The 12,166-nt window shown below is 34.3% G+C and overlaps 2 protein-coding genes across 2 annotated transcripts in view; both read left to right on the forward strand.

The window, feature by feature from the left end:
* The window catches only part of HELRODRAFT_99110 (hypothetical protein), a 13,885-nt gene extending 5,917 nt beyond the window's left edge, over positions 1 to 7,968 (forward strand). Inside the window, exons 5-12 of the mRNA XM_009018300.1 lie at positions 475 to 655; positions 1,115 to 1,186; positions 3,597 to 3,683; positions 5,772 to 5,873; positions 6,186 to 6,331; positions 6,445 to 6,639; positions 6,807 to 6,987; positions 7,191 to 7,968. Of these exons, the coding sequence (XP_009016548.1) occupies positions 509 to 655; positions 1,115 to 1,186; positions 3,597 to 3,683; positions 5,772 to 5,873; positions 6,186 to 6,331; positions 6,445 to 6,639; positions 6,807 to 6,987; positions 7,191 to 7,298 (1,038 nt within the window). The 5' untranslated portion in view covers positions 475 to 508 and the 3' untranslated portion in view covers positions 7,299 to 7,968. The remainder of the gene's footprint in view (positions 1 to 474; positions 656 to 1,114; positions 1,187 to 3,596; positions 3,684 to 5,771; positions 5,874 to 6,185; positions 6,332 to 6,444; positions 6,640 to 6,806; positions 6,988 to 7,190) is intronic.
* Positions 7,969 to 9,470: 1,502 nt separating this feature from the next.
* Positions 9,471 to 10,904, forward strand: HELRODRAFT_77993 (hypothetical protein; the record flags this gene model as incomplete). The annotated part of the gene is made up of 4 exons (XM_009018301.1): positions 9,471 to 9,740; positions 9,807 to 9,981; positions 10,434 to 10,532; positions 10,735 to 10,904. The coding sequence occupies 4 exons, from the start codon at positions 9,471 to 9,473 to the stop codon at positions 10,902 to 10,904; spliced, it is 714 nt and encodes a 237-aa protein (XP_009016549.1).
* Between the last annotated feature and the right edge of the window lie 1,262 nt (positions 10,905 to 12,166).

Raw genomic sequence — 12,166 nt, forward strand, 5'->3', positions numbered from 1 at the left:
TCATTCGATCGATCGATCGATCGATCGATCGATCAATCGATCAATCAATCACACTTATCATTACTTAAGCATCTTCATCATTGTAATAAACATCATCATCATTATAATTAACATTATCCTCTTCATCATATTCTTCCTCTTCATTAACATCATCCTCATCAACACCACCATCGAAAACAACACCATCACCCATTACACAACCCACCACCGCCAACAACAACTCACCAACAACAACAACCAACCACCACCACTAAGAACAACAATCCACTATCACCACTAACAACAACAACCCACTATCACCACTAAGAACAACACACCACCAAAAACAACTCACCAACAACAACCAACCACCACTACAAACAACAACAATCTACTATCACCACCAACAACAACCCACCACTAACAACAACCCACCACCAACAACAACCCACCACCAACAACAACTCACTACCACCAACAACCACCCCACCACAGAGCCTACTCATTCCACGTGAGTGCAGACGGACAGATGCAGCCAGTTCCTTTCCCGCCAGACGCCTTGGTGGGTCCGGGCATTCCGAGGCATGCCAGGCAGGTGAACACGCTGAACCACGGCGACGTCGTCTGCGCTGTTACTGTCAGCAATCCATGTAGGCAGATCTACACTGGCGGCAAGGTGGGCTCTGCGGCTGAATATCATCAAAATTTAACTTTCAAAACATACATATACATACATACATACATACATACATACATACATACATACATACATACATACATACATACATACATACATACATACATACATACATACATACATACATACATACATACATACATACATACATACATACATACATACATACATACATACATACATACATACATACATACATACATACATACATACATACATACATACATACATACATACATACATACATACATACATACATACATACATACATACATACATACATACATACATACATACATACATACATACATACATACATACATATCATTGTATTAATAATCCCACACATATAGCCATGCAAACATACAAGAAAGCACAAATAAACGTACATAAATGGAGAAATAGAGGCATATAAATTGCATTTAAACATAAACTCAGGGTTGCGTCAAAGTCTGGGATATCAATCACCCGACCAACAACAAAACTCCCATATCTACATTAGACTGTCTGGTTAATTGCATTTCTTCTTACTCCATATTATCCATTCCCTTTTTATTTTATTCCTCGCTATTTTCATTTCGCACATAAATATTTATTTTATTCTTTTATATGAATCGTTTTTATTTTTTTGCGCTATTTCCTTTATTATGATGATTTATGTCTACTGTTTTTAAATATTGCCATTGCTGTTATTATTATTATTATTATTATTTTTATTATTTTCATTTTTATTATTATTATTACGATTATGCGGGTATATTACAAGAGAGTTGGCCGATTGGTGCAATTCACTGTTTTTATGCATAGTTTATGTTTTTATTGTCGTAATTGGTTTTTAAAAATAGGTTCATTCTATTCGGAAAAATTTCTAGAATGTTGTAGTTTTAATTTAAATTGGTTTTATTTCGGTTTTAATAGTTTAATTTATCGAAAAAATATCGGGTTTTTAAATATCTGGTTCATAAATTTAAATATGGCTACTATATGTATTCACTGTAATAAATCATTTGTATCAATTGGTAGACATTCCTGGCGCTGTACAAAATTAAATACAAACTCAAATGTTAATATTTCTACTGTTATTACCGCATCTGTATCTCCAAACTTAAACGTAAACAATAGCTCTAACAATATTAACTCTAATTTCTGTAATATTAATTCAAATAATGTAGATAATTTATCGTTATGTTGTTGCGGGAAATATTGCAAAGGCCGAAGAGGTCTTATAATGCATCAACGTTCATGCAAAATGTTCAAAACACTGAGAGTTACAAATAAAAAATCAAACCATGAAAATGACTGCTCCAGTTCACCCTCTTCGCCACGGCTGCCAACCTCCGCTTCAGCATCCGACACTGATCCGTCGTCTACGTCAACAGAATCAACTGATGTCGATACATCTGAATCATTGCTTCCGGGAGTCAAATTGCCAAGAACAGAGGCAGAATGGACCGAAGCCAACGACTACTTTTGAATCCATCGAAGCGATTTCACAGATTTTGGCAACTTGAACGACGACACGATCAAATTTCAAAATTTTATCTACAATTATTTCGCCACAAATTATGGTATAATTGAATCCCCATCCACCATGAAAGGAAATAATTCGAATAAATCAGTTAAAATTTTAAAAAAAGAGTTAAAACAACTCAAGTTCTTAGGCCACAACAACAATAACTTCGACAAACAAATTAGCGAAAAAAGTTAAGCTATTCGATTTAAATTAAAGTCAAAAAAATCGGCACCTAATGAAAAAACGCATGACATCTCAACGCAACTAAAACAACGGTTTTGGAAAACATGCAAATCGCTATTCAACAAGTTTGTCACCTCAATTTAATTCTAACGAATGCAAGAAATATTTCCATTCAATTTTAAGTGATTCTCCAAACAATAAATTCAACCTTCCAAATTGGATACAAAATCTTCAAAAACCTGCGATACCATTTAATATAAATCCACCATCATATGCAGAAATTTCATCAATTATTCGCAAATGCAAATCTAAAGCATCTCCATGCCCTCTTGACCAGATTTCAACGATACCCTTCAAAAAATGTCCGATTCTAGGTACAATCCTTCATCAACTTCTAAACAAATGTTGGTCATCATCAACGATTCCATCCAGTTGGAAAAAAGGGTTCTCAATTTTAATTCACAAAAAAGGTGACGCCAATGACCCTGCCAACTTCAGACCAATAATTTTTCATCAACAACAGAATATACAAATTTTTAGAATCCAACAATTACATTAATAAAAATATCCAGAAAGGTTTCTATCCAAAAGTAGATGGTTTGGCAGAGCATACTCAATTATTAACTCATATGCTCAAAGATGCAAAGAGGCACCAAAGAACAGTCATCGTCTCACTTTTGGATCTTCGCAACGCTTTTGGCGAAGTCAGTCATGACCTTATTTCAGCTTCTCTGAATTACCATCATATACCACCAGCGATAACCAATTTAATAAAATTCATATACACAGATTATTCGATATCGGTCTCTGGGTGCGAAAAGCTAACTCCTCCGATCCCGGTCAAGCGTAGTGTACTACAAGGTGATCCTGCGTCACCGTTGCTGTTCAACCTTTGTTTTAATCCACTCATGAAATTGTTAGAAGGCAGAGAATACCAGCAATGTGGTTACATTTGGGGCCCTTCAGCTTATTTAAAATCAAGGGCATGGTTCCAATTTGCTGACGACTTAGCAATCATCGCCAACAGCACAGAAGGTGCCCAAAAATTAATTGACTTAAACAAAGCTTGGTGCAAAGCTACCGGGATGAAAATGAGGATAGATAAACGCTGCACGTTCGGCATGAGGAAGAAAAATGGTTACTACGAACAATTCCTGCCGAGGTTGACAATTGATGACACCCCTGTACCGCAGATGCGCATTGGTGACCATTTCGAATATCTAGGTAAATTATACGATTTCGAATGCAACAATTCCAAAGCTAAAGATTTGCTGCTCAACAAATTACAAGGCATGTTGTCAACGATTTCAAGTCTGGACACCACAGCCCAGTGGAAACTTCAAATTTTACGTCGTTTTGTCCCAGCTCAAGTAGCCTTCGAACATCGATATATCGATGTTCGAAGGCAGTTTACGATATATCACTGTCATGGATTGCCAGCAAGTTGGATCCATTGATTAACAATGCCGTTAGAACTTGGCTGGCTTTACCGATAAGCAGCTGTCTATCTGAGATTCTTTCACTGCTGTAAAATTGGGAGGTCTGAACATCAGATTCCTGAAACATTATGCTGAATCATTGAGAGTGAAGCTTCGCAACTACCTTAAATCTAACGGTAACGAAGAAATGAAAAGTCTGTGGAGCGAGTCATTTAATGACTACACAAAAATAGACAACTTGCTCCCAGTCACCAAAGATATAAATCCCACTCTCCATGATTTGAAGCTCAAACAGCAAGAAAAGGTGTTCGACCATTTATCATCACTAAGCTCCCAAGAAATAGGGTTGAAGACAGTGAGGGAAAACATCAAATCAGATCAAATAGTTCGCTGGTCAAGGTCTACGGCCACACAGTCAGAGGTTATTTACAAGTTTATTAGGAAAAGTATCATTCAACAACTTCCAACAAACTCCAACCTAGCAAGATGGGGCAAAACGTCTAAACCACAATGTCCACTATGTGACGCTTATCAAACAAACAAGCATGTTTTGTCCAACTTTAGCTCCGTTGCAGCTTTGAAAAGATATTCAAATCGTCACAACAAAGTTCTCTCAATAGTTTTAGAAAATATTAAAAAATGCGCAAGTTTGGAAGTCTCGTTGTTTGCCGATCTGGAGTGTGAAGATTTTCGTCCAGTATCAACGCTGTTTAAATCTCTGCGCCCTGATATAGCACTGGTCCGCGACGACACGATCGAGATTTTAGAACTAACGATATGCCACGAAACAAATTTAAAAAAATCTAAAGAATACAAAATTGAAAAGTACTCTCAAGCCCTTCAACATAATTTAAAGAGTGAATACAATAATTTTAAACTTTTAATTAAAACATTTGAAATTTCTACAATGGGTTTTTACAATACTTTTAATTTATCGCTGGTTAACTTAATTTGGTCGAACGATTTTAGAAACAATTTAATAAACTCTGTGTTATCATCATCTTACTCAATATATTGCGATAGGAATATTTTTATTGACTATAATCCTCTATTTGTACTCATTTTTGTCGAGTGATGAGCAAATTAGACTAACAGCCTATTAATTTAAATACTTTATTATATTAAACATTATTTTATATCTATCTTTATATTCATTTTGTGATATTTGATAAAATAAAAGCAGTGTTCCCATTATTATAGTTTAGTGTAGTAGTAATAGTAGTAGTAGTAGCAGTAGTAGTAGTAGTAGTAGTAGTAGTAGTAGTATAGCAGTTGCTATTGTTGATTAATACTAGATTATTTCTAGTTAATTAACTTTTTTAATGATCGTGGCCTTACATAGAGTATTTGCAATTAATTCAAATTTTGCACGAGAACCACCGGAAGGGAAATTGAATTGTAACGGTATAACCTCAGGCATAAGTAAGTACCTTTGTTATACGAAACTGCAAAGCTAATGTTGTTGTCTTATAAAGTTTTGTACAGAACTTGCGCCAAAGTTAAAATTAAATTATTTCAAATTTGTTCCATACGTTCAAAAAGTTTAATGAAATTTTCATCATCAAATGAAAAAACTGTTGGCTTTATAAATCGTTTGAATCAGCAGTAGACAAACCTCAATTTTGATAATAGATCAGAAATTCATTCTTTTTATAAAAAGCAAAATTTTGGAATGGTTAGGTATATGAAGCTTTTTAGAGCAAAGCCTGCTGAACATTAATTTAAGATGTAAACGCCTAACGAAAATTTAGTTGTACATTTATTGACGAATTAAAAGCTAAGTTTTTTTGAACTTTAGATATTTTATATATCGAGAGCTTCGGGCAATCATCGCAGTTTTTAACATGAATGATTGAGTTTTAATGTATAATTTTATTTTACACACGAGAGTATATTATTTTTTTGTGTTATTAGAACAATTATAAAAAAATCTTCCAACAACTTCCACCCTACCGCCTAGCAACGAGACAACTACATTCGCTCTGTGAAGTTACTTCAGGACGGTCGCACGCTGGTCGTCGGCGGTGAGGCAAGCACTATTTCCATATGGGACCTGGCTTCGGTCTGTCATTCATTCATTTATTTATTCATTCATTCATTCGTTTGCTTATTTTTTCATTTGTGTAATTTTTTTCCTTATTTATTTACTAGTTTTTAGCTCTCTTAATCACTAATTTATTCTCTTAATTATTGAATTATTCATCAATTTCTTCATTTCTTAATTCCTTCATTCATCAGTTATGTTCAATTTTACGCACATTCTCAACTCTTTTGTTTTGTTCGTGGTATATTTTTTGAATGAAGACAACAACCCATAAAAACATTTACTGCATTCTTTTTTAATTTTTAAATTTATTTTCCCGCGTTGAACCAGGCGAGTCCGCGCATAAAAGCTGAGTTGACATCAACCGCCCCTGCCTGTTACGCACTGGCGCTCAGTCCCGAAGGAAAGATTTGTTTCAGCTGTTGCAGCGATGGAAACATTGCCGTTTGGGATTTACACAATCAAAAGCTCATTAGGTTAACTGGTTGAATAATTGTTTTGATTCATCAATTGTTATAAAAATTATTATTTTCATGACAAGTTGTAGATGTACGTAAATATAAAACACAAAATGATGACGACCGCACAGACAATTCCAGGGCCACACGGACGGAGCCAGTTGCATCGACATCTCGCCTGATGGCAACAAGTTGTGGACGGGCGGACTAGACAATTCCATGAGATCCTGGGACTTGAGGGAGGGCCGACAACTCCAACAACACGATTTTGCTTCTCAAATATTTTCTCTTGGATATTGTCCCACTGGCGATTGGCTGGCTGTTGGGTTGGTCTCGATGAATTTTGAATTGTCTCCATTTATATTTTAGCTATTTTCAATATTGTTATATTAAGCTTTCTAACTAAAAATTCAGCTCATAAGCTTCAAATTCGTTTATAACCTCCAGCAATTTGTTTACTGTGTCATATAATGACATCGAACAACGTTCACAGAATGGAGAGCAGTAACGTGGAGGTCCTACACCACACGAAACCAGAGAAGTACCAACTCCATCTGCACGAAAGTTGTGTCCTCTCACTGAAGTTTGCTTATTGTGGGAAGTGGTTTGCCAGCACTGGGAAGGACAATTTGTTGAATGCCTGGAGGACTCCGTACGGTGCAAGTATTTTTCAGGTCGGGACTGTTTCGCAGATGTGTAAAAAAAATGCTGCTATATTAATTCTTTTTTTTTGGTTTTATCGTTCTTTTCTAGTTTTATTTTGATTTATTGTTTAGTTGAGAAATTATGCGACTTTTAAAAACCTTTCATGAAGATTTTTATAATTTCGATATTTTTTCAATAATTTTTTATGTTCAAACATATTTTTGAAAAACAGTCGAAAGAATCCTCATCAGTACTATGTTGTGACATATCGATGGATGACAAGTACATCGTCACAGGTTCTGGAGACAAGAAGGCCACTCTTTACGAAGTCATATTTTGAGATAACCCCACAATACCCTCCCACATGACTTGCATATTCATTTGTATCAATATTTTATTATCAGTTGATTCATTTACGACTATCGTCAATTTAAATCATAAAAAATTCTTATCATCTATCACCATCCGCCAACCAACTTTGTAGTTTAAATTTTGTTTAGTCGCATTCGACACGCGTCGCTAAAGTTTTAATTTTGTCTGCCGTCTGTAGAGCCGGTTCTTTCTCGTCATCGTCACGTTAATTGCACATTTATTGAAAAAGAAACACAATGTTTATGTTTTAAAATAGTTTAAATTCGTTTTTAATTTTGTTAGGTGTTGTTTAGTTCATTTTTTCAACGGCGTTTCCATCGTTCTTTTAAACACACCATGAAATATTTTCATCCGCTTATTTACATGTACTCTCCGTTTTTTTAATTGTATATTAACTTCATATAATATTTATTTGAATGTATAGTGGTCCGATACTTCAACTAGGTACGTCGTCTACTCTATAGAGTTTGATATTTGTATGAATTTTTGTCATTAATCTCCCTCTCTCTCCCTCCCTCTCGCCCTCTCTTTCTCTCTATCTCTTTCTCTCAAATTTCAACAATAATTTTGTAATATTTTTGGTTGTTGAAATAAAACTTCTTCGACATGTAAATAAAATAAAAACTTTGAAACACGAATATTGGGAAATAAAACTTCTTCGACATGTAAATAAAATAAAAACTTTGAAACACGAACATTGGGAAGGTTTAAAAAAAGTAAATATCCTCCAGTTATTTCAATAAAAAATGACTGTCGCATAGTTACTGAACACAGAGGAAGAGAGACGCAGAATATACAGCACAGCACAGCGCATACATTTCAACTACCCACATAAAAAGGAATCTTGCAGGTGCGTTAATTAAAATTTGAGTGTGGCGAGAGTAATTAATGTTAATCTTCCGTACCAGATTGGAGCTTATAAGCAATTCAAACTTGCACAACGTCGCCACAATAAAATTAAAAAATAAACTTACTTATTTCGGGTTTACCTAAAATAAACTAATTATATTACTAAAAAATGTTAAACTGGCGTAAAATTAAAAAAAAATTCAATCAAAACGAGGCATTGAATAAGTTTAGAACAAGAAATTTTTTCGAATGCTACATAGATCCTTCTTCAAATTATGGATACATTAAACAGCTGCTCTGCTCCTCCGGTCTAACTGTCCTACCGAGTTTGATTCTTGTTGTTTATTCTATTATTGAATTAAACGCAAAAATTAACGAACTTCGAAGTCTTTCAAATTATTTAACAATTTACGAGCCACTGGATAACTCGCGAGTCGCCATCGTTGCACTGCAAGCTGAGTTGACACAGGTTGTTGAACTGATGTCGAGAAGTTCATCTCAAAACTCGTACAAATCTCTCCAAGAAATCTACGAGACGACTAATCAGAGTTTGGGCTCTCGTAATGAATTTATGCTAAATCCAAACAACTTGCAATACATAGCTAGCAAAAATGACTTGCTTTATGAGTTAAGCAAGCATAGATTGGCGCAAATAGATCTGAAAAACAGCAGAACAACCTCAGCTATTGATTCTTACGGTGAACTCATTTTTGAAATTGGTGAAGCAACAACAAATTATTTATTTCTAAAAACAAATGATCACATATTTTCTTTTTCAACTGTCGGTAACATACTCTTCAACATCATGACTCACTGTGGTCAGACTGAAGTTCTGGGCATGCTGTATTATTTTAATGGATATCTGGATGACTTAGAATGGATAATGTTTATTGAAAACAATGAAATTATTAACCAGGAGTTGGTAAATCTGCTTCCCATAAATAAAGTTATAAAATCAGTTTGGGACTATAAACAGGCGCACTTGACAAAATTTTGGCAATCGTTAAAAGAGATGAAAGATGAGATATCAAATAACAAATTTTTGAACGAAACAAATGTTCTTAAAGGACTAAACTGGGTTTCCAAAAGTCAGTACAACATTCAGATTATTGATCTGCTTCTTGAGTCGCTGAGACAACAAACGTTGACATATGTTGGATACAAACTCATCAAAACCAAGTGGCTCATTGCATTGCACGCTGTCGTTCTCTTTGTAATAGTATTTTTAACCCTACCTTTAAGTTATTTCAGCTCTTTATATACCGCTAACAGTTTGCGAAGCTACGTTAGAATGACCGAGATCAAAAGTTTGGAAATCCGAAAAGAAAAACGAAAAACGGAAAAACTCCTTCACGAAATGTTACCAAAATCAATGGCCTATCGTTTGCAGAAAGGAGAGCAGATCTGTGCTGAACAGTTTCAATGTGTGACAGTCTTCTTCAGTGACATTGCCGACTTCACTGAAATCTCTATAAATAGTGCGCCTATTGATATTGTGCGCTTTCTAAACGATGTCTATAATTTCATCGATAGTCAAATAGTGAAATACGACGTGTATAAGGTAATAAAATAAATAAATATAAATGTAGATACAAAATTTACAGCTGGTTGAGATTTGTTTCGTCAGGTTGAAACGATAGGATGCGTGTACATGGTGTCCAGTGGCATTCCCAGCCGCAATGGAGACAGGCATTGTGCTGAAATATCCAGGTTGTCAATCGACCTTATACAGGCCTGTGATGAATTCGTCATACCCCACATGCAAACTCACAAGCTCCAGTTACGCATTGGAGTGCACACAGGTTCGTTGCCCATCATTTTATCGAAATTAGATCATTTAGACTTTATTGTTAAATTGTGTTCTGAAAATTGTTCTACTAATTTTAAAAATTTGTTTGCAGCCGTATTTCAGACAAAAATATTTATAAACTACATGAAATTGTGACTAGAAAGCGGTTCAAACATTATATTAATTTGTTCAAACATTATCGCCGATTTGTATGGCTCTTGAAGTTACAGTGTTACTCAAAAAAGCCCAATTTTGGAATTCAACGCGAAACTTTTATACAGAAGATTTAAAAAAAAACCACATTATAATTGTTTTAAACGTGAAGCAAAATATTTTCCATGCTAAGAAAAAAATTTTTTCCAAAGTTTTTGTTTAGCGTGGTATTGTAAACATTTGAAAAAAATGGTCAAAATTTAATTTGAAACTTATTGTGACTGACTATGGTGTATGGAATGATGTCTGCAGGTCCCGTGGTTGGCGGCATTGTGGGCAACAAGATGCCACGCTACTGCTTGTTCGGCGACACTGTCAACACGGCCTCGAGAATGCAGTCCAACGGACTTCGTTTGTCAACTTTATATGTCTCAACAATTTCACAAATAATATCATATTGTTCTATAATTAACTTATTGAAGTTAAAATTTATAATGAACTCCACACGACATGGTCACGAATGAACTGCTCCATTAAACTTCATTATTGAATGTCGCAAGAATCTACAGATGCATTGCAAGCATATAATTATAATTAATAAAAAAAATTTCAGCCCATCGCATCCATATCAGTCAGGCCACAGACAGCGCCCTGCAAAAAATTGGAGGATTTGAAACCAAGCTCAGAGGCGAGATCAATGTGAAGGTATGTACAGTTTTAAGCATCCATTCGCAATGTTTTAATTGTCACCTAAATGTTTTAAACATCATTCTATTGCTTTAAACATCAGCTTTAATGTTTTAGATATTAACATGGTGCATCATATTTTGTAAAATTTAAAATTAATTTTATTTCAAGTGCTCATCAATCAAAAAATGTTACGAACTATGTGAGATATTTAATTAAGGAAACTGCAGCAAGAGGTAGGTGTACTTGAAATTATTCACACCGCAACGTCAACTAATACCAGCACGTGTTGCATCATGAAGGTGTAATGAGTATTACCTGAGCTGGTAGGCGCAAGGCTTAGACAATACTTGGCCAGTCTAATCAGTAAATTTGTTTTACTATATTTAATTCCGAATACTTGTCTTAAAAATACTGCAGGGTAAGGGAGCAATGGTGACTTACTGGTTGCTAGGCAGGATTCCATCCATGTCTCTCGACAGCGAATGAAACAATCAATCGTTTCAGTCATTGGACTGATTAGTTTGGAAGTATTTTATTGAATCCATCGGTAAACTCGTAACAATACGTAACAATTGATTGTTTGATCGTTCAAAATAAATATTCATATTCAAAAGTTGAAAACACACATACAATGTAACTACACATATATGCTTATATATGCGTTGCACGTACGTAACCAACAATTTTAACTATTTTTTTAACTATATTTAAACAGCGCGTTGAGAAATAAATTCAAATTAAAATGATTTGTACTATTGAGAACCATATAAGAATGGTATCATCAAATAATTATCAACATCAGTTCAATTTATGACTATGTTATATTGAAATTTATTTGAGAATTGTGATTGTTTTTTTTTGAAACACGCTTCATAAAATCATATTGGCCTGTATTATGTAATTAAAAAGTTTTTCACGTGCGTTCAACTCCTAATATTCGATGAATGCACTCTTTCACAAACGTAGATATGAATATTATTTTTCACTTTTTGTGTTGTACATCCTTTTGAGAAATATTTCCTTCAAAAAATTTATTTTTTATTTTTAATCTCTATAAGTTTGAGTATTGTAAGTTCAAGTGATTTAGTAAAGAATGAAAGTTACAGATATTTGGTCCATTTTTTTAATTGAAAAATGGACTCGAGGTTCCGATACACCATTTATAAAAATATTTGATTCTCTAATAATATAATTTGCTTAGCTGGGCTTTTTTGTCAAATTATATGAAATTTTCATTCAATATGTTCAGCTTCCCTTTTTTAAACAAATTTTTTCAATTTCAAAAAATTTAAAAGCAAATATTAAAAAAATAACTTCATGTTTTTGACATCAAACTTCTGACATGGAGATGATTT

Source organism: Helobdella robusta, assembly GCF_000326865.2.
Source record: "Helobdella robusta unplaced genomic scaffold HELROscaffold_21, whole genome shotgun sequence".
NCBI lineage: Eukaryota > Metazoa > Annelida > Clitellata > Rhynchobdellida > Glossiphoniidae > Helobdella > Helobdella robusta.